General features: G+C 35.7%; 3 protein-coding genes across 3 annotated transcripts; all 3 read right to left on the bottom strand.

Moving 5' to 3' along the window:
* Positions 1-2,852: 2,852 nt before the first annotated feature.
* Positions 2,853-3,439, bottom strand: LOC149964365 (uncharacterized). The gene is made up of 4 exons (XM_090170744.1): positions 3,381-3,439; positions 3,176-3,323; positions 2,988-3,126; positions 2,853-2,933 (listed from the first exon to the last, which is right to left on the bottom strand). The coding sequence occupies exons 2-4, from the start codon at positions 3,320-3,322 to the stop codon at positions 2,899-2,901; spliced, it is 321 nt and encodes a 106-aa protein (XP_090026870.1). The 5' UTR covers position 3,323; positions 3,381-3,439; the 3' UTR covers positions 2,853-2,898.
* Positions 3,440-21,265: 17,826 nt separating this feature from the next.
* Positions 21,266-23,612, bottom strand: LOC149964364 (cytochrome P450 4V2-like). Its single transcript, XM_090167033.1, has 3 exons — positions 23,528-23,612; positions 22,092-22,158; positions 21,266-21,456 (listed from the first exon to the last, which is right to left on the bottom strand). The coding sequence occupies exons 1-3, from the start codon at positions 23,543-23,545 to the stop codon at positions 21,266-21,268; spliced, it is 276 nt and encodes a 91-aa protein (XP_090023159.1). The 5' UTR covers positions 23,546-23,612.
* LOC149964363 (cytochrome P450 4C1-like) lies at positions 23,550-24,988 on the bottom strand. The gene is made up of 3 exons (XM_090167030.1): positions 24,868-24,988; positions 23,932-24,114; positions 23,550-23,705 (listed from the first exon to the last, which is right to left on the bottom strand). Exons 1-3 carry the CDS (start codon positions 24,928-24,930, stop codon positions 23,550-23,552), a joined length of 402 nt encoding a protein of 133 aa, XP_090023156.1. The 5' UTR covers positions 24,931-24,988.
* Positions 24,989-25,619: the final 631 nt, after the last annotated feature.

Genomic DNA, 25,619 nt, shown 5'->3' with positions numbered 1-25,619 from the left:
TAAAATAATTTTTTACAATTTATAGCAATAGCAGTTTTTTATATATACATAAATACAAGCATTCATTATCAATTTTCAATATCTTTATGACCGTGCGCTAATGTACGAACCCCGCAGGGTAGAATATATCTCTTATCATCATTTGGTGATAAACAAAGTTTTCTAGTATTTAAAGTAAATAGCTCATGCTTGAAACTAGCTATACGCATCATCTCGGCTGACATGGTTTCTTGATTAAAAAGACAACGTTCATAGTCTTCGTGGCGGATGACGTTTCTAATAACGTTCATGGCAACACCCTTACAAACCTTTTTATGGTTTAAAATTGACTCTAAAGATTTCCCCAATCGCAACTCCTTTTCTATCTCTTCACCGGTCTTAGACTCCCCGTACAATTTAATAGAATAAAGCTTTGGACGAAGTCCTACAAAACTTTGAATTAACTGTGAATTTGTCTCGTCTTTAAAATAGCCGAGAGCTTTTTTATTCTGATTAGAATGAAGGAAATGCGAAGGTGGATAATCAGAGAAGTCAAAGCGGTTTTTATGAACTTCAAAGTCTTTATAAACATCATCCGTCTTAATGTTGTACGTTAAACTGTCTGTAAATATTTTATATATTAGTACTATTTAAATAAAAAATTGATATTAAATTAAATTACCAGTGTCTGTAAATAATAGTGATGCTTTGTTCCCGTACGTATTTTTTATGAATCCATAATGGAACCGATACATGAGCTCCTTGGATAAATCTAGAATGGTGAATCCGGTAAATATAAGCCGGTTGAGAACAATTTTAGCTCTCTTCTTATGAGCGCCGGCTAACTCTTCATTAAAGATGGTAAAGTGTTCAAACTGCGGGGAACTTGTAACTTTTAACATTCTTTCTGGTTTATGAATCAACTCGAAATTTATATGCTTCCGTAAATTTTCCATTGTTTTTCTAAAGAATAAAATGAAGTAAGGGAAAAAACAGCAATAAATTATTTAAATTGATTTACCCGAAAACAGAGTTAACCATTAGTTTCCAGAAATTCTTTTCAAATGAGCTCTTGGATAATTTCCTCTGTTCAGTGTTGAATCTAACATATTTTTCTAACCATTTTCCTTGAGTAAGGTTAGAGCTCGATGAACCTTGGTTATTTTGAAACCTAATTCTACATAATATTTTAAATTGCGGTAATGTACTATGTATTTCTCTTTATTATTTAAATTAGGAAGAAGTTTTGGTAGACTTTGATTCTTCTTAATATTTAATTTTCCTAAGAGATCTTTGGAGTATGGAGATAGCATATCATGTGTAATAACTTTAGATTCCGCCGCTACTGGGAGATCGTTATGTAAGTCATGCAACTCTGGAAGATATTCAAGATCCACCTGGAAAGGAAACAATTCTTTAAAAATATAATTCAATAATTATTTTTTACCTCTAAAATGTACCCGTTTTCAACGTTATTGGGAATACTCAGAATATTTTCACAGAGTGTTTGCAAATCATCCTCCTGAACCCATTTGAAGTCGCCTAGCGGTAGTGGTTCACACATAACAGCACCGTACAAATTATTCGCATCTTCAATTAAGTTAAATTAAGTTAATTAATATAATTAAAATTAAAATAATTAAAATTAAAAAAAAATAAAAAAAATATATATTTTTTTAAAAAATGTAAATTACCTAAATAGCATATATAACTGCTCTCTTTAGACGAATCATATGTGTCGGGCATATATTTGTTATTCGCTTCAGAATAACGAGTTGAGATCATTGAAACACCGCCTCGAATACCTAAAAATTCAATGTAAATACAATAATATTTAAAATATCTAAAAGCGTTACCCTTTTCAATAAATAAGTGTTGATCTATATCAAGTATGAGATCGAGGCGAACATCGGTCATCTTCAAAGCTGCTTGCCAGGCTAAACCTGGTGCGGTGTAAGCGTGAGCGGGATCTAATTTATAATGAGTTATAGATAATGATCTAAAATTTTCAAAAACGTCGGCTAAGAGCAACGCATCGCTTTTCACATAGAGATCGGTGTATTCCCCTACGAAAACCGAGGTTAAGAGATTTGAAATATTTATACTATAGTAATTTTACCTAATGTTTGAATATTAAACGCTGTCCAAACATTTTGGGCGTGTAAATAATCAGATTCTAAAATATTTTGATTTTTCAATGAACTGAAAAATGCTTCTTTAGATGGCAGCATCGTCTCGTCAAATTTCTTTTCATCGTCCATATACTCGTACGGGTAGACCCCCTTCCGCAAAAGCAGTTGAACTTTATCACTTTCAAAATATTTCTTAACAATCTGAAATTTATTGGCTCCTTCCAAAACGAGATTAGATACTAGAGCATCGAGGCTATCGCTTAGAAATCGATAAGAGTCTAAGAACCGAAATCTCCCTAAAAATAATAATAAAATTACTGTTAAGGTTAAATTCATAATTAAATATATTTTACCTAGTTTGAGTGAAATATAATTTTCGCTAGTGGAAGGAATACAGTCAAGTGTCTGTTCCTTAAAATGACCAATCTCCTGACATATTAGATGTAAATCGTATCTATGAAGATTTATTATTATTAGGTTTATTTCCTGGTTAATTAACTTAATAAATTCACCTGCTAATGTTATGAAGGAAAATAGGGATAAATTCTGGAACTTTCTTTTGAAGATTACAGAGGTTATGCCTATATTTACCGCTGAAATGACAGTGATCTCGAACAGCGGGCATATTTCCTTGATTTAGCTGTTTCTGACAAATGTAGCAATGCGTAGCAGCTTGAAACTGTTCCTCCTCCTCCAGGGTAATAATCATTGGTACACTGGTCTCAATGAGTTCCATCAATTCCTTCTCTAATTTTAGAATAGACTCCAGAAATCTTCGAGTTGCATCTTATCCTCGATAGCAATCGGTTCGAACAGGTACACCTATAAGTATTCTCATCTAATATATCTAAAAGGGAATTTTGCCAAATAACTTACCGTTAGGTCCAACAAGCACCCACGAATACGCGCAGCTGATGTGCATGTTTACTTTGCTGATATTTATATCAGGATCTAGATCACATCCTTGAACTCTCGGTAGGATTGCTTCAAAATCGGCGTAAAATACATACTGCACCTAATAATTTCTTTCATTAAGAGTTAAATTAAATAATTTTTATTTTTACTTTTTCCGTCCACTCATATTTATCAAAATAAAGCGTCTTCTTCTTGGTAGGGAAAACTGTTTTTTGGACGCCGTGAGTGGCACATTCTTCGATATGCACATCACGTCGCTGTTCCGCGTTATTACCGCTGAATCGATGAAGAAACATTCTAATACATAAAATAATTAGTATATTACAAGCAATGAACTATTGGAAACTATATTACCTGCAGTAATAACTTGTGCTTCGGTTTTTTGTTAGATGCTGTAACAGTTTTCCTAGGTCTCGTATAAGACAGTAATGTCTATTCCCATCGTCAATATCTTTAGTTTCATTGGTGATGTATAGCAAATCAACCTCCCTTTCCTTACCACACTTGTTAGCGCTTACGTAAAGGGGGAATATATCTCCCGAGAAGCCAAACACAGATATTGATAAATTATTCATTAATTCAAATTTTTTAAGTTCCGTAGCGTTTAATTTGAAAGGGAAAGATATATCACTGGTATGAAGTTCATTTTCATAAGGTGTATATTTGGAAACCCTGTTAGGGTTATGAAGCTTAGGAACTGGGTGAAGTTTAGCTAGAATTGACCAGAGAAAACATTTCTCATCATTTTCGTTTCTAATATTAAGAATCGCTTGACGTTGAAATAGTTTTTCAGGTAGTTCAATATACGATGACCCCCGCAACGGTTGGTAAGGTGCTACATTTAATTCTACATACAAAATACGGTCAATTACCCAACCCGATCCTATCAAAAATATAATGTTTTAGTTCTGTATAAAACTTATCAATTTTAGTACATACCTGTCGTTTCAAAGTTTTCCGCTGCGGACTGTATTGTTTCAGCTGGTTTTCAATGACGTCGAGCGTTAATGTTGTTTGCATAGTGCTCCAGAAATAGGGTCGTACTTCCGCACTTTGCTCTTCACCCCCTAAAGGTCTCATATAAACAGATCTTGCGAGTAGGAACCATTTTATTCCACGTTTACTAGCCAGTCTTTCTACTAAAAATTTAGGGAAAGCAGCTTGGTAACGTCCAATAAACATCCCTACATAAATATCATAGTCCTCGGCATTGTAACGAATAGACGCTAGCGTATCATTCAAGGCCTGGACCATACTTGGGGATGCTGGTGGGGTTTCATCAAGTATTGGTGAGACGGGAACAGGTGATGGTGTTGGGTTGTCAGGTAAAGCTGATGCAGATGGTTGGATAGATTCCAGTTGAATGTCTTGAAGCAGACTAGGTGAAGGTGAACGGTATGGCGATGGTGTTCGGGAAGATGCTGATGAAAGTTGTATTGGTGACGGTGTGTGAGACAGGTCCATGGGTTCGGAAGGGCCGGGTGCATTCAAGTCATGAGTTCTTTGATGGCTCTTAATATGCTCTAACCTAGCAACAGTCTTACCACATACTTCACAGACCAACTAATGTCTATCACCGTGTACTTCTCTAACATGCCGATTTAAATTTGATTTAATAGAAAAACTTTTCACGCACGTAGGACACGTATACTGAGCTTAAGGCATCTTGAATATAGCTGCCGCAGTTAACCGTGGAATGACCTCCCACAACGTTCTACAACCCCTTTTGTAGCATGTTCAAGTATCTTTTGAGAACGATACGTTTTTCATACTTGAAATATTCGTTTTAAGAAATACTCGTGAGATAGATTCAAGTGCCAAGTATATTTAAGTACCACTTACGTGATAATGCTATTAAAATGAAGTTTAAAAATATTTCCATTCTACTTTAACAACGAATATTCAATGACGTCAAAACACTCTTAAATTCAAATTAACCACGTCCCCCGGGTAATCCGCGCGCGCCGCCTAGGTTATCAATTTGTACATCATTTCAGCTTATTCCGTACGATAAAACGCGATAAGATATACGTTCAAGTGTCACTCGCGATAAGATATACGTTCAAGTGTCACTCGCGATAAGCGGAGATATATGAACAAGCTGGCCTGAACACAATATGTTGATATACGAAAAAACAAATCGTCGCGAGAAATATCATTAATACATTGACTTTTCGACGATTTTACCCTCATTTCACCCCTTAAATCCCGGATCCCGACGATCCCGACGATCCCGATCCCGGGACTGACGCCACACCCTTACTTTCCTTCTACTTACTATTTTTAAAATATAATTGATCAAAAACAAATTTTATATTCTAAATAAATAAACGTGGTGGATTTTATTTATCTTTAACTTCATTTGAATTGCTTGTGTATTTAACTTTAATTAATACTAAACACACTGGAACCGTATAGGAACCGTTTAGGAACCGGAACCGAAACCGGAACCGATAAAGCAATATTTAGAAACCGGAACCGGATCCGGAACCGAGATAGTCCAAAAAAGTGGAACCGTTGCATCCCTATAGGCTAATACCCAAGGTACCACCTTAGGCCTAAGTCATCAACCGACTTTTAAAGCCATTAATTCAGGTGGCCGGGTTACAACGCGTAGGAGGGTGGTGGCAAGCCCTTCATGCCACGAGAGCCAACAGATCCCTTCACTAACTGTGCCGTTAACCTCAACAAGTTTTTATGGGAGGGAAAACCCCTTAAACCAGTGGGGAGAGAACTTGCAAACTCAACGCAGAAGAATTTGTTCCGAGATTTCACCCAGTGTCACATGCTGGGATCGAACCCGGCTCCTCTTACTGCGAGGCGAAAGTGCTAACCACTCCAAAACCGATTGTTATTTATCACAACTATTTTCCAGTTCAGATAGCACAGCTGTTTATGGATAATCGCTTGAAAGTAATAGTTTGTAGATTCTGGCAAAATGACCAAAAAACCTTAAATTTAAGAGTACCTACAGAAAGCAATCTCGGGGACGAAGAATCTTAAATTATTTTAAAGAGCAAATAGTCCGATTACACTTAATTTGTCTACATACACATTTGTTAAATATTTAGTTCATTTAGTGGGCGGAAAACGAACGAACAAAATGCTATATAATTAACAACGAGTAATTCAAAAAGCTATCGCGTGTAAAACAAAATGTTTTACAATTTTGAAATATTGTTAATTCGACAGTTAGAACATAATTAAGAAAATTACTTACGTCTTTTACAATCGTCAAACTACAATTTAAAAGAAACATATTTGAGAAATCAAAATAATAGTTTCGAAAATTCTACTGGCCAGTATAAGAAAATTTAATCAAACCAAAATGTATGAATGCATGAGGGACCAATCTCGACATAAAACCATAATAATGTTTAAGGGTTTTTGCTACCTATTTTCAATTAAATTTTAAAATTGGAATTTTCTCAATTTTGGAAAATAAGGTGAATTTTGTAATTCTATAAACACTAATTGGCATCGTCTTACGGTGTTTAAAGTGTTGGTTGCACGAAATTTTAGCTATGGCTAATTAATGATTCAAAATCGGTTAAGTAGTCTTTGAATTATTTTAAAAAGAAGTCGAAATGGTGGAAATCGACTTTCTCGGCACCCATGACGTCAGAAAATGCGAAGCGTATCATTGGCTAATTGTCTGTAATACATTTCTTTACATCTGGGATTAAAAGCAGGTTGATTTAACACCCAGGAAAAAGTCCTACGCAGTAGTATTGAAATAGGCATACACAAGCCTACGTAGTAGAAAAACGATATGAAACCGAAGGCTCCTCGTAAATTTTTTGTTAAACGTCGGGTCGCGCGCGCCGCTTATCGCGTAAAAAAAAATATTTTTTATTTCGATAATAAGCCTAATATTATGATTAAAAACCTCTGGTTTGAAAACTTCTACAAGTAAACAGAATCCCTCCACTTCAGTTCCTTCTATTTTAGGAATAAAACTACAGCTTTGATTTGCCCCAAATTGCTCGTGCTACGGAGGAGAGAAATTCGCCGAAAATTTCAGGATTTTGAGGAGCGAAAAAGGTCAGTTTCGGACTCAAAGGCTTGGAAATTTGTTTCGACAATGACATTTTTGGAAAGAGAACGTCCTGGGCTTCAAAACAAGCCCGCATTCATTCGTTTTTATTTCTATCGATTTTTCGTGCAACCAACACTTTAAATTCAGTAAGTTATTTTAAGAACGACGAGGAAAATACATTTTAACACTAGTAGAGAAAATATTTCAGGAAATTTGTGCTTCAAATATGTCGTAAATCCATATAAGCAACGCCGAAAAGGTAAAAAAGACCAACAACGTTTGGAGAAACTAAAATATATTTAATTATTAATTATATTTTATTGTGGTAGTTCGGTCGATAGGCCTTCAAGGCGAAGTTACAAGTTAAGACTAACGGAATGTTTTAAAAATAAAAACAGGCGACGCGAGAAATTAATAACACGCGATAAGAAAAACGCGAAAACGACCACGCGACTCACAAAAGAAACCTACGAAAATGGACTGTCAAAAACGATGAAAAAAAGAGAACGGTGCAAAACCAAGGGGGGGGGGGATACCGAAAACACGACGCCGGGATGATCGCACCCTATTAATTTAACAGATAAAACGAACTACCTATAAACGAACTCCTCAGTACCCAAATTAAAAATTATAATATTTTCGTCAGTACGCCTGAGCCGAAGCACAGTTATTTCCATGCCTTTAGTGTTGACTGTGTTGGTAAAATCTAACAGCATTAAACCCAGCACCCCACAGAAGGAGATCGCAGCTAGATTTTAAACCCGCTAACGCAATGTTGTCTCCAACTTTTATTGGACAAGCCATTACGCTGAACGTTTTACGGACAGGGGGAAGACAGTTCCAGAATTTTCCCGTTCCGACGACAGCAGGCTCTAAAGCGTCTTAAGCCTGGTTTTCACTTGGCGGAAAATCACCGACAGAAAGTTCGACATCGGCGATATGGTTTTCGACGTTTCGCTCACTGTCGGCGTTTAAGCATTTTCACTTGGCGTTTTTTTTGGGCGGAAATAAAGCGATTTTGTTCCAGCGAGTTCGTCGGTTTTCGTCTGATTGTGGAGATTTAAGCCTAGGCCTAAAAATGGATGATTTATCTGATCATAATAGTGAACTATTGATTAAAGCTCATGTAAGCATTTTAAATTTAATGTTATTTTACATGATCTATCGTGTTCAAAGAAATATGAGTTACGAAAGATCGGTTTGTGTGAAAGAAACATACTGGAAAAGAAGGCAACAAGGGTATCATGAAAAAAAAACACGTTAAAAAAATTCACAGAAAAGCATTAACCATCCCCCCTGACGTCACAGTCACCTTTCGAAAATGGTTTTTGATTGGTTGAAAAAGAGCGAAATCGCCCAACTGAGCGAAAAAAATAGAAATGAAAATCGCCACACAAAACCGAAAACCGACGGAATTTCCGCCCATTTTCCGTCGACGCCAGGTTTTTACGCCCAAAAACCGCCAAGTGAAAACCAGGCTTAACCAATGGAAACTGTACGCCAGAAAATGCACGACTTTTGATGGGTTGCGTTTTCCTTGTATGATGGGGGGATTGGGTTTGTTGCTCCTAGGCAAAACCAAGTGACCAACTGCTTTCATACTTAAACAACTAGGGGAAACTTGGTATATACTAAAGCTAATAAATGATAAATTAAATTAGTTTGAAATGGAATACGAAATTTAAAAAAATGTCAAGAATTGAAGGTTACCAGCGAATTTAATTGAAAAACATTTAGAAATTTTTCTAGGAAATTGATAAATCTTACTTTAAAGATCTCTCTAACGTGGAAAACATTTGTGGAATGAAGCCGTCGTAGCTGTTCAATATGTTGTTCGACACCAGTTCATTTCCATTTTGGGTGAACAATGGTGGGTACTGAAAGTAAATAGGTGTTTCTTCGTAATGATCATGCCGGCACACAAGTGAGACTTTAAAGACAATTGCTTTCGAATCTTACCGTTTTAACATTTTAGTGGCCATATTACTTTACCGGGCATTTTAAGGCTTTAGGATATTGATAAGAGTAGTTTGTAGCACATGCACGTTGTAAAATTTCTTAAGCATGTACATCTAAATGGGAGCCTGGTTCAACCTTAACTATTAACGCTAGTGTTTTTAAATAGAAATGTCTTCGATTCAAGGCAAATAAGATTTTTTTCGACCTATTTACAAAGTAAGGAGTGGGTAAAACTATTGATATGTACGGAAAGAATAATTGCGTAAGCTCATCTTCTAAGCTAATCTTTTAAGCTAATCTTCTAAGCTAATCTTTTAAGTTCATCTTCTAAGCTAATCTTCTAAGCTAATCTTCTAAGCTAATCTTTTAAGCTAATCTTTTAAGCTAATCTTCTAAGTTAATCTTTTAAGCTAATCTTTCAAGCTCATCTTCTAAGTTAATCTTCTAAGCTAATCTTTTAAGCTAATTTTTCAAGCTCATCTTCTAAGCTAATCTTTCAAGCTCATCTTTTTATTTTTTAATATCTGTGTATACCTGTTCCTTAGTGGTCGTTTTTCGAAGTAAAGTCTTTTAATCAGAGAAACTTACAATCCAATCTAAAAAGAGTTTTAGTGTTTTTCTTGAACTCATGGCCGATATAGAAACAGTTTACATCTAAATTATGTCTGAAAGAAAATAAAAACATTTGTTTAACTATGTTAATTTAGTCAAAAGTAGGTAAAACTCCGCACTCAGTTTTCTTTGTACATGTTTTAGAAGCCGACTCTCTATAATTATAAAACCCAGTCACTGAGTTATTATGAAACGTCAGATCTGAGGTAATCCTTTCGAAACATTTTAAGGTGCCGAAAATTCTACAAAACATTATGGAGGGAAGTAACCTCATGGTTGAATTACGGCGACACCTTTCATAACTTAAGTTGTCAATGAGTTCAGAATTTTTATCAGACAAGTATGGGTATGGAATAAAGATTTCGGTATCACAATCTCAAATATAAATATTATTTATTTGTTTTGGTTTCTAGTTAATATTTATTATGCTTTATTTATACAAAAGATTTAAAAATGTGAACTAGAAACACACAGCTAGTTCTGTTTCAACTCAAGCCATTGATGCCACAAAAGAAACTACATGGCTGCCACAGTTGCAAACGTGTAGCACATAAATAACAGCGCTCACCCAAAGGCCGATGGCAATAAAAAACGATTCATCATTTAACAGCATACTAAACGACCACCAGAATCTGCGCCTTATCCCGATCCATAGAATCCTGGTCAGTAAAGATATTGGCAGATCGATAATGAGAGGGCCATCCCACACTGATCAGGGGAAGGTAGAGACATTTCGGTCAGGAATGGCCTTAATTTAAGACAATCGTGAAAATACCAGCAAAGCACCACCTTAGGCCCAAGTCATCTAGCGACATTTTAATACCTTAAATAGGTGGCCGGGTTACAAGCCCTTCAAGCCATGAGAATGAACAGCTCCCTGCACTAACTATTTCTGTTAACCTCTACTGCTCGGGCGAGACAATAATGAAGAAGAGAAGGATTTCGTGTACGAGGCTAGCTACGCCGGAGACAAAAGAGATAAATGAAAAAAGCGTGTCGAATTCCGAGACCACCCTTGGATACGATAATTGATGACGGCTCCCAGGAGATATCATCCATCAAGGTACTGGCGAAGGTCTGGAGCGCCATACAAAGAGGTTCATAGAACGATTTGATGCCCTCGCTACACCGCCATTATGGGGTTGATTTAAGGCAGTACGACAGATTAGGAAGGCTCACTGAATGGTTCAAAAGGAGGAAATCGTGATGTGTCATACCTTCCGTAGGCTATTCAACATTGTTTTAAAGTCTTCGACTTTCCTAAATAAGCTTGCAAAAATGGCTCCATCCTAGAGTAGTGCACCAAGTAGGACGTAATTAAAACTGGAGACAATATTAATTCCAGGGCCGCAAAGTCGAACGCAGATTTAAAATACTCGTCACTAAAACTAAATGACTTGGGTATTATTCTAGCTGATGATTATTAAACAAGGTAATACGGAAGCAGATACGCTAACACTAGAAGTTTTGTGAATAATTAAAGAATATAAATTTGATATCCGTTGGAGATATCATTTATAAGGGAAATCAACAGAAAAATATTCCTACCATTACAGAGTTAAAATATTTGAATATAGGTCAGTTGATTTAACGTACTTTGTATTATGTCATTGTATATTTTTTAAATGTTTGAAATATTAAATATGTGTATGTAAAAATATTTTTTTCTTACTAAAAACAAGTGTAGCATGTCGTTTAAATTAACTTTTATACCGTGCTTGTCTAAGTACTGCTATTTTAATAACATGGTGTTATACTTCCAAATTCGTTAGCTAGTGGCCTAGGAATGTTATTATATTCCAAAATTTCACGTACTGAAATTGATCGACTTCTTATTATCGTAATGTTTCGGCTTAAAACGAGTGCCAATATTTATTTTAATGATTAAACGTTATTAACTCCATCATATTAGTTTACGTTAGCTGGTAAGCAATTGTGTTTCTGCTTTTTAGTTTCCTTAGCTCATTTCGGTATAGTATACGTTTAAGTAAACCTTTCGTGGAAATTCCATTTATGTTAATATTTTCTTCCTTTAACACTAGTTGCAGCTGTTTTTTAAATTGACTCTTTTGAAAATTTGATTTCATTTATTCCTGACGTAGAATGAAATGTTACTTACTGTTGGTGTTGTTTGTTCGATAATTCGCGATTTTGGAGTGCTATTTCATGGAAAATATCATCTATAAATGATATTGAAACTCATTCTTAATAAAATTGGGGTTAATTTTCCATTTTTTAATTAATCCATGGGAATCTATTTTCCCAATCTGATAGTTCGAAGGCTGAGGTGATAATTGAAGAACCAGTTTAAAACGACCCTTTTGGGTTTTCAAAAACGTGAGAAGACTGTTGAAATCGTCAAAATGTTACTGTTTATTAAGGAACTTAAAACTACAAAACTATCTGAAACCAAACATCAATTTTAAAATAGCATGGTGTTTTCCCCAAACTCAATAGCGACAATTGAAAATGGGACTTCGATTGGAGTGTGCCTTTTCCCTCTACTTACTAGCTTAACCACCTGAGACACGTTATATTCCCATAGGAAGCTTGGACCAAACACAGATTGCGTGCCGTTCGCATTTTAACGAAACTAAAATAGACATTTCGTGAGACCAGGGCTACCGCAAAGTTAATTATCTTAAGGATAATATAACCAATAAATATGCATTATTCTTAATTAAAAACTACAGTTTATATATTTCTATAGATATTTCTATATTCGTTATCTATAAATCTTTTTAAAGAACGAATTTCATATTATAATAAGTAGAATTTTGTAGAATTCTAAAAAATATTTTAGGTTTTCTTTATAGAGTCTATAGAAAATATCTTATAGAATATCATAGAAATCAACAAATAGGATTGACCCAATTGTCTATTAATTTCTATATGTGTATCGATAGAAATCTAAAGAAAATAATGCCTTTTTCTATATAGAATTCTAGAACTTTTTTCTTAGGTATTCGTCAAATCGCTTATTCTCACAGACATCCCCATGGGAAAGGTTAAAATTGCGAAAGAATAAACGCTTCAACAAAAACGGTTTAGAGAAAGCGAGGACACACTTGTTAAAGCGTTATATGTTATATCACGCACTGCTTAATATTTCAACATAGAAGAGCTCGTTCAATTTGGAAAAATTGCGCGCGCTATCAACAAAAATTACAGTAATGTTATACCCACCTGTGAAAATTTCCGAATGAAATTCAAGTCTACCGCCTAACTGATATTAATAGAAAAACCAGCGTGAATACGGAGATAGCTCTGTTGGAAAATCACCAAAACGTTGGTCAGCTGACAATAATAAAGAAATAAGATTCATTGTTGTGGGAAGTTTTTACATCGGAAAGCTAGAGAAAAGGTAATTAGAAATATTCAATAAATTTATTTTAAAGGAATAGACATATCGCTGCTAAATGTTTTTGTTTCAGTGTTGTTAATTATTCGTTGATAAAGGTGATATCACTGAAATAAAGGCGAGATAAAATTATACATTTTGATCTCTTGATTTCCTGGGAGGATGATTTATTGAAGCTGTAACGTATTTTGTAAATATTCTTTATGTTCGCTTCCCAATATTTAAAAATACTTCGTTTCCTTCTAAATATGTGAACAATGGTCAATATATATGGTATTTCCCCCTAGACAACGTATCGTAACTTCAATTTAATATTAACTTCCTATTTATTTCAAAAAGTGTCACATTTTGGGGGGCCGTCCGCGATTGAACCACAGGCTAGTCCCTCTCGAATTTTTTTTCACATTTTCGATTAATTTTTGATTTAATGTTAAACACTGGGCGTTTTAATCTCCTGGCGCTTTGTTTCCAAATGTTATTATTTTAAAATTATGGTCGCTCACCTTAACTTTCAATTTACTATATTATCTATTATTATTCCCTGCTATTTTAATTGTTGTATATTCTCATCTGTTATATATTTTTATGATGGGTGGTTGATCACTTTATTTCCCTTTGCCTCTGTTTAATAATTTCATGGTATTATCTCGCCTCATAGTTTTGTAGAAAAATTTAGGTATTTTCTTTAGGTTTTCGCGCCAAGTTATGTGAGTATTTCCAAATATTGCGCCATGGCTTTTGCTGCGTTCCTTCTCGTCCCGAGATTTTTGGGTAGGGTCGCGAGTTTTTTTTTCCTTTTAACCCCTTCATTTTCGCCCTCCCGTATTGGGGGCACGTTCCTCCAACGCATCTCTCTGTTTGGGATGTTCTCTGCAGGTGGTGGCCTTGGGCTCGATTCTCTAGTGCTTTTCTTTTACGAACCTTGTTCTCTACCCATGTTTTTCATAAAGTTTGCAATCGGTAAACCCGTATTTTTAGTTTAACATTAATTTTTCATTATGTCCCTTAAAATAAGCCTTACTATTTTAAATTTAATTGTTGTGCCGAGTGGCACTCTTTGAGAGGTTCAGTCGTGGTGGCGGACACGTTGCTACGTTCAGAGTAGTTCGATCTTGAGTTGCTGGCCAACTCTTGTTTAGATTTATCCTGGTTTTCCCTATTATGATTGGGTCATGCATTCCCCTTTAGCTTATATTTACTTACTTAATTAAAAAAATTATTAAATATCCCCGTTTCACTTTTCTAACCATTTCCATCAATTCAACTTCTCTTTCAATTAATTCTTACCCATTAGCTACTTAATAGTCCTTTTATGGTTTATCAATTTTCCCTTAGAATAATTGTTATGATATATATTAACAGTTTATTTTTTTAACCCTGATTGAATTTTCCGTAACCTTTACTTTTTTCCCCCGTATTAGCTTAAAGTACTTTTAACTCATTTTGTGATATCGGTAAATTTGGTTTTCCCAACTGTAGTTTTTTTTTAATTTGTATGTTCGTTAGCTAGTGATGGGTTTCGATTGGGTAAGCACAGAAATAAGATGGACAAAATTGTCAAAACATTGGAGTTCATTGTGTGTTACACCTTTGTTCTCAGTTTTTATGAGGGTCATTTGGCAATATTAGTTCAGCTCATTTCAACCGCTGTTCTTAGCTATTTTGTCATCTTGTAAAAATATTCATATGAACTTTTGTTGTATACATATATGTCGTTTGTTTTATGCTTCTGGTTTTTTTTAAGTTATGTTGCCATTTTGTCTTTTTATTTTATATTTTTTGTCCAGAGTTGCTTGTTGCTTCTGTGAGTTTAGAGAGTAAGCCTTGTCTCAAAATTGTGGTCACGAAAATTTTAAATTACTCAGTGCGCTTCAGCCACTGCTGTGTAAATATGCTATTTTTTATATTGTCCTGATGAGAATCAGTTGATTTAAGATCTGGATCTCCGTTTTCTGTTTATATCATTTCTCTCAACCGTTATATTTTGTATTGTGCCAAGTTTCATGTATTTATGCTTTGACATTACTTTGCATTTGCTAACTTTCCATGTCTCGTTAAGTTATGCGACAAATTATTTCATGGTCCTATATATTTTTCTTGTAAGTTTTAATTGGTTAATTTGCTATGCCTATGTGTATTTTTTGTAAGTTTTTTGTTTATTTTGGTTTGTATTCTTGGTCATTGTCTTTTATGACTTTATTTTCCGCTTTTGGTCAATTTAATTTTGTTTTGTATATTTGTTCGAACGATGACGTTCGAAATTAAGTCGGGGAGAATTGTAACGTATATTGTAAATATTATTTATGTTCGCTCCCCAATATTTAAAAATACTTCTTTCCTTCTAAATATGTGAACAATGGTCAATATATATGGTATTTCTAGTGACGCTCCTAAAACTTTCCATCGAGTTGCTACCAATGATGCAATCGAAAGTGAGAGAGCGGACACTTTCGCGCGCGCAATGGTCACGTGGTGACCCATTGTGCCCGACAGGGTTAAAACCTTTTCGCGCGCAAGACTTTGAGACAAGAATTGAGTTCAATGTGAGACAGGGGCGTAGGAACGTTCTAGAAGTTGGAGGGGGCAAAGAGAAACGAAAAGGAGTCTGGAGAATGGTTTTTAATTTTTAAGGGATTGTAGCTTCTCCGAATTCATGTGTACTGTTAACTACTATGTAAATTGGCGGGAAAAGACTGAAATTTAAACCCAGTTGAGGTTCTATAAACTCTATATGCTTTTAAAATTATAATTTGAGCCTTTTGAAAATTTAAACTGACCAAAATGTTGGAGGGGGCAATGACATTAGTTGAGTTAGAAGAGACCACCTATGGACTGTGAGAAGGATGATAAAATTCGCGAAAAAGTAGATTAGTCCATAATTAAAAGGGATAATATATCTAAATCCTAAACAAATTTGAATAAATTAAAAAACTTACTAATAACTCGTTTTTTAATTTCTTCAAATTTGTTTAGGATTTAGATATATTATCCCTTTTAATTATGGACTAATCTACTTTTTCGCGAATTTTATCATCCTTCTCACAGTCCATATTTGGTCTCTTCTAACTTAACTTATCGTATATACTATTCTCCACCACACTCCCCCCTTTTTGGCTTTCCGTTGCTATGCAACGCGTTTTGAAATTTTTAATGTTTAGGCTTAGTTTCTCTTTTCGATATAACGGTCGCCAGCCAGATTTCTCGCACGGTACTGATGAGTTCCAAATAGAACGAAACCGGTCTACCGTTGGAATTTCTGGCTATTTTATTTAGTTTTTATGTAGTTTATTACTCGAAGATCTATTTGATCCGAGATTCGCTCGAAGACCTATCGGTTCGAGTTATTAGTAAGTTTTTTAATTTCTTCAAATTTGTTTAGGATTTAGATATATTATCCCTTTTAATTATGGAGTAATCTACTTTTTCGCGAATTTTATCATCAATAACATTAGTTGCCACTCCCAGCAAAATTCTAGGGAGGGGCATTGCCTCCCCTGCCCCTCCCGGTTCCTACGCCCCTGATGTGAGACCGTAAAGATGTGATCGTCGCTCTCTCCTTTTTTCTTCGTGTTTTGTGCACGCCCTGTTGGGATGGGCAAAATGCCCTTCGTTTTTAAACTATTTTTAAACATTTTCAAATTGTCGGTTAGTCGTAATAAAGTTTTTCGCCTTGAAGGCCTATCGGACGAAGTACCGCATATTTTTCGCCAATAAAGCTTAGTTTTCTCCGCTACTTATTGGTCTCATTACTTGTTCGCGTTTTTACTCCAGAAGAAAGTAAGGTCGAGGCATCAGTCCCAGGATCGAGGATCGAGCATCCGGGATTTAGGGGAGAAATGGGGGTAAAATTGTTGAAAAGTCAACGTATTTATGATATTTCTCACAACGATTTGTTTTTCTCATATCAACGTATTGTGTTCAGGACCAACTTGTTTTACGTTATCTTCATTTTCGCTTATCTCGAATATTTAAAGAGTACACTTATATGGTACAGACTCAATCCGAAACGAAATACTCCATAACCCTGGTGATGACAGGCAATCTGGCTCGTCATTTCACGGAAATTCAAACTTTCATGGTGTAAATTATGAAGAGTCCGTAAGTTTCAATTTCGCATCTAAAACAAGTTGCGACCCTAGTGTAGTACCTGGTTGGTGCGATAGACGGCGCTCCAATCTAGTGCACTTAGTCCAATTGGTTAAGATTTCTAAAGTTTAGTCTCCGGACTAAATAACTGCCATTTGTTTGCAAGTCCTAGTCTCTTGAAATTAACACGTTCACCGTATTATGACCGAGCCTAGCGTCAAATTTTAATCGTAAACTATAATAAACGTCTTTTGGGTTGAGCAACTATAAGTTAGAACATGAAAAGGTCCACATATACATCAGGTAGAAAATTATCTAAGAGTTACGAGTAATTTTCTTCGCAGGTTAAGCTAAAATTTCCCAAATGGTTAGATATCTCTGAAACATTGCGTAATAACTTCAAAGATTACGGACTGTTACGTCGGTTTCTCAATATCAATTTACAGATATTAAAATCATAAAACCCCCAAAGAAGCCTAAAATGTTTGGCTAGAATGAACAGAAAATAAAATTTCTGTTTCACAAAGATGAACGTGAAAAATGAAAATCCTCGTTTTAAAGCAAATGGTGGCTCTAGTGTTATACCTGGATGGTGCTGCATCGAACCTAGTGTATTATTCGATTGACTGAGATTTTGGAAGCTAAATAATTTCCGTATATTTCCAACGAGGCACGCGGCGTCGCTTTCATGTCATAGTGTCCCGTTCTTAACACATTCACCATCTTATGATCTAGGTCCAAACTTAATTATAATAATTAACATCTTTCCGAATGAAGAAAGTTCAAATGTGAAAAGGAGCCTGCCTAATTTAAATATATCGACAAAGATTGTAGTAGATAAAGTAATTTTGAAAGAGTTACGTGTAATTGTCTTCTCCGGTTAAACTGAGAAATCGATGAAGCTTGTCGCCGGTGATAAAACTAAAATATTTGTCGCTGCGGATTAAGTGCGGTATTTACGGAGTCTTTTTGGAGTAATACGGAAAAACCATCGTAGGGGTTTCTTAGGAGGCACCCCTTCCTTTACGGCTTCTTATCCGGCTGCTGGGTACCTGAAAAAGTGTTTACAAGCTTGAAGCAAACCGCAAATAATCAAAATAACTAAAATATATTATATTTTAATGTCTTCGAAAAGTCTAATAAAATTGCCCGAAAAACGTACCAGCATTGTGTAGCTACAGTAAGTTTATTTCAGACGGCGTTCTATTTTGGAATGATTTAATTATAAGAATTGGCAATTGCGGTAAACTCTTAACCGAAGTTTTAATAGTGTTTTTTTTCTGGTTTCCGAACAATCATTTCATAAAGAAAAGGCTATTAACTATAAAACTGAAAACATCATTAAGAGTGTTAATTTAAAACTTTCTAAGATTAAAATTATAATTTGACTCTAAAATAGACGTTATTACTATAGAGGTAAATTAAACTTTTCGAAATCATTTTGAAGGCGAACTTTTAAAACAATCATTAAAAACTGTTAGAAACCGAAGTCTTATCATATTGGCTTACTATGGCAATTGCGAAATTTCTACTACCATACATAATTCACAATCGTAAATTTATTTTCCAAAATCTAGTTTTAGAATAGTGGAGGTACCAGAGGTAGGGGACTCAAAACGTTGTAAAATTAAGATAACAGTTAGCGTTAGTTTTTACTTTCATTAATTTTATTGATTTTTTTACAAAATTTGCAGACCAAAATAATAATTATTTGTTCTTAATTTCGGCGTTATTTTTATATTACTTTAATTTTTCACGTAGAACTTAATTAGAGTAACACATTTTGATCTTCAAATTAACGGCGGTCGTAAATAAAAAATATACAAAATTACAATAAAAAATTAAAATGTTTTTATATTCTACTAAGAAACTGCAATCGAACTGGATCTTTTGGTCTAAGAACCACTTCTGGCTATAGCAAAACTTTATCTCTTGGATCCACAGAGCGAATTTTGAAGCTTAGCAAAACATGAGACAAAATTACCTTTTCTTCCATCAATGCATATTTCTGACCTAGAGCGTAAAAGAAGTTTTGTTATTATTGAGTGTTAAAGTAAGTACTGCAGTATACAGTGAACAATCGTGAACGTTGGATTATTAGTGAAATTTAAAACCACTTCTTTTTGTTAGGCTTAAGAAATCTGGACTTTTTATTTAATTAAGGAAGGGAAGTAAATGGAGACTGCTAGTATTCTGGTGTTTGTGTATGTGTTAGATTTATCCTGACTAATTTGAGTTTCACAATAAATCAACTATGAGATAACGGGTTGGTGAAATTGATTTTACCTTTGAGGGGGGAAAGAACTTACCTATTGAACGTGAAGGGATTAGGAGCTACGCTAAAAACCGTCTTAACATCTTTTCGTGTCAATAAAAAAGATAACTTCTTGAAAATTTTTAATAAACTTATGCGTCGTTTCGTTAATATCAAAGTGTAGTTTTTAAACCACCCACCATCAGTGGTGGCGCCAGAATTTATTTTGAGATAGGCGAACAGGCGATAAGCCCCATTTAAAAGACAAAGAAATACGTCCGTGGACACTGGCCCGTTGTATTGCAGTTCGTCTTTGTTGTAGTATTATCGTTGAAATTACAAATAGTAAGGCAAAATCCTAAAATGCATAGGTGGCATCGTTGGAATAGTTCCGGCATAGGTCGATTTCCTACCGTAAACATTGCTACTATAGCAAGTAAACCAAGGAGCGGAATAACTATTTAAAAGGCATTGTGGTTTTGTATCAGGCATAGCTCTTTTTGCAGCTCTCTGGCATAGCTCCCTAAAATCGACCGACGCGACATCGGCCCACGAGAAACGTGGCGGTTTGGATTCGCCGGACTTAGCGCGTGATTCCGAGGGGGGGGATCGTAATCTTCGCTGAGAAATGTCGCCGGACGGCGACGCGCACTCACTTCGCTCGAGCCCCAACCCCATTCTAAAAAATGCTATGGGCCATCTATAACGCAACCTAGAGGACAGCACCAAGCCTTACGCAAAAGGTAAAGTCGGGTGTGGAATGTATTCTATCCCTACGAATCTCGACAAAAAGAGCTAGGCCTGATTCAAAACAACAATGCCTTATAAATAGGGATTCCGCTCCTTGGTTTACTTTCTAAAGTAGCAACGTTTACAGTAGGAAATCGACCTATGCCGGAACTATGCCACCTATGCATTTTAGGGAGTAGCCTCTACGATACTCAAAAATTAAACACATTTTGCCAAGAGCTCTGCTATAAGCGGAAAGCAGGGTAATATCCTGAGTTTTTTTCGATCAAGGGCAAAAAATATTGAATTTGGATTTTGGGGGTCCCTTGTTAGAACTTTCAAGGTCCAATAATTGAATCGTATAATTAACTAAATCCTTGTCTCCTACCGCCAACATCAGATAACGATTCAGCCCACCCAGCCAATTTGCCCGTCTTATCTTTTACCCGCTAGGAGACATGCCTTTCACTACTCTTAAAACCCAACTACCCACGTAGCCAGTTCGCCTTTACTCACACACTTAAAAATTACTACTGTTAACAGTAACGCAACGTCTCCTACCGTTAATAATGAGTATGATAAAGATAAAGCTATTCCACCGGAGCCTACGTTGTTATAAAGGCCAGTGCACGCTCGACATCTAGGGGGCGACAGCAGCTTGTGGCTAACGCGTGAAAGACCGGTAGGTGGCGGTCTTTGTTGTCTTTAAATTTTCAAATATTTGGCGGTTCGCACCATAATTTGAATTTTATGGCGAGAGCTTAAATTCCAAATTAATTTCCCTTCGATTTTCACAACTTAAAGCTTAATTTTACAATAAAAATGCAACTTAGTATTAAATATATTATATAATATCAGGAGTAATTTAAATAAGGAAGTAAATTTACTTAACATAATACTTTTAATTCCATGGAGTTGTTTTTCTCCATGTTAATACGCTTTATTTTGATAAAATACCAGGGCCAGATTGGCGCCCCAACCTCCCCTCGACTCTGCAGTCTGATACAATAAAATCATTGACCAGGAAGAGCGCCTCTAGCAGCAGATACTAGCGAACTAAAAAATTAGGAAATAAAAATCGAAAGGGACGTGTGCACAAACCTTTATCAATAACGTAGGGTACGACTCCACTAACTCTTGTTAGGCTAGAAAATGGGCGGCGAACCGACAGCTAGCAAGGTTTCTGTAGTAATAAGAGCTTAGTACTGACCAATACAATTCCTTGGGGCATCTGAAAATGGTAGAAAAGCGTAAGGATGCCGTCCTTGGCTGTTTTCCGCACTGAAACGTTCGGGGTCGAAAATTTCTGGATTCGGAAATACACTTTTGTCTCGATGAAGTTGGTAAATAAATATGGAGACGTCGACGCCTTTGGGAATTATTTTTCCGCCTGAAAGAAACGAGCCAATTTATTTCAAAAGGAATCGTTAAAACATATGTACAGGAAAATAATTAAAAAGCTTTTAACCATCTAAATATGTGATTTTACGCGTAAATAGTTTTGTGTAGAAGAACTATTTTCTGGTAAGTTTATTTTCAGAGTGAGCATCTTCAACTTTATTTCCTAGGCGACAGCTTCTTCGCGGCGGCGACTACTGGTCAGCCAACTTCAACACCCCCCACAGCTCTCCCTTGAAAGTTACTTTAAGCCACGCTAGTTTCTCCGGATCCTTGGCAGCATGGTGGCCAGTTCTGCGTTAGGAGACCTTTGGAGGTCCCGAATAATTACCGCTGTTGTGACCCGATACCACGGCACACTTGGTCCATAAGTAAATTCGGCTATGACTGTGGTAATGAAGCTTCATTAGACATTCCAAGTATAACTGTATACACATAACATTTCCAGTTACACTAATTGCGAATAACAGAATTTGAAAAATATTTTTTGTTAGGGACCCTGCTTGTACAACAAGATGTGACAAAGGAAACGGGTGGTTTAAAAATCGGTTAACTCTGAGCCTAGTGTAAAGAAAACTAAAAATATAGGTATAAATAAAAATACATTTAAAAAATATCAGTGTTTACCAATTTCAAGATCTTCTTCAATTTTGTGTGCTTCTCCTGGAACTGAAGGATACAATCTTTGGCATTCCTAGGAAATTAAACCAGATAATTTAGAACAATTGTCCCAGGCCTTATCAGAAGACGAAATAGCTTTGATAGACCGAATTTGAGGAATAAGTTTTGAGATGAGATTTCTTTCAACTTCTTCAAAGTGTGTCATGATGAGTAACCACGAAATAAATCATAAAAAAAAATATTTCGAGATTGAAATTTCGCCTCTCTCGCCGAACAAGTATAGCTATAAGAAATAGGATCTATCCCCATTAACTAAAAATTTCTAGTCTTGAAGTAAGTGTGACAAAATCCCTAAAATATCTTCCCCGTTACACAAGAATTTCTAGTCTTAAAAACAAGTGTTAAAATATTTCGAAAACAAGATTGATAACGCGCTTTAATCGCTACTGAAATACGGCGCACAAATTACTGATTGGTTCTTTGAATTGTCGAAGATAATGTTATTATGAATGCGATGGTCTAGCTAGATACGTCACTGTGATGTTCCAACGACATCATATTTTTCAAACAACCACTGTTAAATAATGGTAAATGAAAGTATATTTTGATAATTTTTAATAAAATTTGGTTAAATCAAACAACTTATTCATAAACAGAGAAAGTACATTCAAATCCCCGAAATTTTGCTACGTAAAGATTGTTAACATTATTTATATTACAAAACAGATCTCATGTCACATTGAGTAACTAATCAATGTCGATTTTAATTTATTTCAAAATAAACGATTTACTATTTTCTACCATATTTACTACTTATTGCATTTTATTATACCATAACGTTATTTGCAATTATTTACCACAAAATGTACCGCCTGTTTAATACCACGATGTAACTGTAAGCTTAAAAATTAAAATTAAAGTATTTTTATTCAAATATTTAATTTTTTACTTACCTTTTAGGACCTTTAGACTAATCATATATTATTTCAGAGCGCGATTATTGTACAATATCAGAAGTAAATTAATCGAAGGTATCGAAATAGCGCTCAGAATCGGAGGGCGTTTTCCTTATGAAAATGGTGAGAAAATCGAGTCAAACAAAATCTCAATTTCCAACCCCGACTTTTGACGCGATAAATTGCGCTTGGGAATTGTGGGTATAGCTATTTCTATGTATCAAAATAGTTTCAAAAAAACCAAAACGTTTTTTTTCGGCCTAGGAACGCGCAAAACTTCAAATTCGAGGTCAAAATGTAACTTCATAAGGAAAACGCCTACAACATGGGGACTATGGACCTATGGCAGTCTGATAACTGCGGTTCATTTACATTTGACAGTATTCTTGGTACAGGCTGAAAAATATCTGCCTTTCTTAGTGCTCCAAAGTTAGATTTATTTCTAGTCTTGATTTATGTTTGGAGTTTACTACCAAATAGTTTAACCTTCAAAACCATGTCCATGTACTTAAGTTCCGTTTAGATCATCTAGGGTGACTTCTGGTCTCAAGCTTCTACTGCCCAACACCTGGTACACCTCTTGGTAAAGGTTTTCCTGGATATCTTCATGCAGACCCAAAAGATATATTATCCACGTAAGACTAGTTGCGGTAGTATCGTGGCCCTGTACACAAATAATAAGAGAAACGAAACTATAATTTATTAAGATAGATCTAGAAAATTAAAATTACGATGAAATAAGTTGTTAATCTCAATACAAGCTTTTCTTTATTGATAAAGAATCCTGAATACAATTCGCGAACTCATCTAGAAGCGCTGTTAGCTCGCATTGCGACTATTTCCTTTGCGAAATTTCGTAAATCACACAAAGTGACTCTGCCATGACTTACCCCAAACATGAAGGTGTTGACCTCGTCCGTGACATCCTTTTCCGTGAAACTAGGGTCTTCGTAAAGCTTTTCCAACAACAGGTCGAGGAAGGCCAACCTCTTTCTCGGTTTGTTTTCATCCTGCAAGTCACCACTTCGTTTTTCATCGCTGGTCATTTTATTCAGTTTCTTATCCTTTATCACCTATTCAAAATACAATTAATAAAAACACTGTATGAAATAATAACCAAATATTTAAAAAAGTGAGTTAGCGAAAATACCAAACTAGTGTATTCTTAATAACTTATAAACATTGTTTAATCTACATTGTTTTAATAATCAGCTAGGCTAATATCCAAGGCACCTCCTTAGGCCTAAGTCATCGAGCGACTTTTAAAGCCATTAACTCAGGTGACCGGGTTACAATGCGTAGGATGGTGGTGGCAAGCTCTTCATGCCACTACACTTACTATTAACGTTAATCTCGATAGGTGTTTATGGAAAGGCGAAGCCAAATAGTTCGGGGGAAAACACCTTTAACCAGTGGTGAGAGAACTTGCAAACTCAACACAGAAGATTTTCCAGAGGTTCCATCCAGTGCTACAATCAGGGATTGAACCCAGCTGCTGTGAGTCGACACTGCTAACCACCCCACAATCTATGTAATGTTTGTAGTCTTTGCATTCTTCGGCTACCATTTACAGGCGACCTTTCAAGCTAGGTATCACCCATGATCAAAAGTGCATTTAAGGGGGTTAGAGGTTTTCAATCTCCCCCCCCCAAACGGATCAACGGGGAGGGGGACTTGATTGGTCGGATCTTCCATCACAACTAGGAGCCGCTGCCCGCTTGAAATTTCGGTTCGAATTTTAAACGATTCTGTATCCATTTCAAATAGGTCTCATGGGTCCCAGTTTGATAAGATTATTGATGGCACTCAGAAATTGGTTTACATACTTTGACAGTGAGATCTTTAATGATCTTCACGCTTTTCTTGAACTGTTTTCCTTCGTTGGTCATATAGTAAATAAAGTCGTACCACAACCAAGGCCGAGTTCCGCGAGAAGGAAGATGGAAGGTAGCCCTAAGCAATAATGAAATTTCGGTAACGCTTCAAAAATTTGCTATATTAACTTTGATCTATAGTTTACTAGCTTTAATACCCGGCTTCGCCCGGGTTCTTAGTTTTAATGAATTAGATCTGATCTGTACGTAAGAAAGGTCAACGCTGTAGCAAAAACGCAACACGCGAACAAAAACGTAACATGCGTAGCAAAAACGTTACACACGTAACACGCGTAGCAAAAAGTCCTGAAATACTTAAAAATCCTAACTTAACCTCCCCTTCTACGAAGTCCCTTTCTTTTAAACTAACTCCGCTTCTACGAATTGCACACTAACCCGTTAAAAAAGCTTAAAGGTCCCTCTTCACCTCGAACACCCCCTCCCGTGCTCGGAAGTCGAGAAAAATAGAAAGCCGAGACCAGCCGGGGATAAAGATAAGGGAAACAAAGAGGCGAAAGTCGAGTAAAATAAAATTTAATTATGAGTAAAATTGAATTAGATTAATAACCATGTCAGGTATTTGAAATTAGGCGCGTTTATTTGGAAATCAGGCCCTGACCATTGAGTTCAAATTTCAAAGCTCTAGAGCTAACCGTTCTCGAGTTTTTAGGAACATGAAATACAAATAAATAAATAAATAAATA

The sequence above is a fragment of the Leiobunum rupestre genome, chromosome 1 (genome assembly GCF_980474605.1).
Source record: "Leiobunum rupestre chromosome 1, qqLeiRupe1.1.hap1, whole genome shotgun sequence".
NCBI classification, from domain to species: Eukaryota; Metazoa; Arthropoda; class Arachnida; order Opiliones; family Sclerosomatidae; genus Leiobunum; species Leiobunum rupestre.
Note: the sequence above shows the minus strand (reverse complement) of the source record. Positions and strands in the feature narration are given on the sequence as shown.

What these genes read in the sequence shown, in the direction of transcription:
- LOC149964365 (XM_090170744.1), bottom strand. Translation starts at nt 3,322, where the DNA reads ATGTTTCTTCATCGATTCAGCGGTAATAACGCGGAACAGCGACGTGAT. An exon ending in AATATGAGTGGACGGAAAAA is followed by an intron (nt 3,127 to 3,175) that starts GTAAAAATAAAA and finishes AGAAATTATTAG; the next exon opens with GTGCAGTATGTATTTTACGC. An exon ending in GGTGCTTGTTGGACCTAACG is followed by an intron (nt 2,934 to 2,987) that starts GTAAGTTATTTG and finishes GAATACTTATAG; the next exon opens with GTGTACCTGTTCGAACCGAT.
- LOC149964363 (XM_090167030.1), bottom strand. Translation starts at nt 24,930, where the DNA reads ATGACCAACGAAGGAAAACAGTTCAAGAAAAGCGTGAAGATCATTAAA. An exon ending in TTAAAGATCTCACTGTCAAA is followed by an intron (nt 24,115 to 24,867) that starts GTATGTAAACCA and finishes TATTTTGAATAG; the next exon opens with GTGATAAAGGATAAGAAACT. An exon ending in TCAACACCTTCATGTTTGGG is followed by an intron (nt 23,706 to 23,931) that starts GTAAGTCATGGC and finishes ATTTGTGTACAG; the next exon opens with GGCCACGATACTACCGCAAC.
- LOC149964364 (XM_090167033.1), bottom strand. An exon ending in TGAAGAAGATCTTGAAATTG is followed by an intron (nt 21,457 to 22,091) that starts GTAAACACTGAT and finishes CGTTTCTTTCAG; the next exon opens with GCGGAAAAATAATTCCCAAA.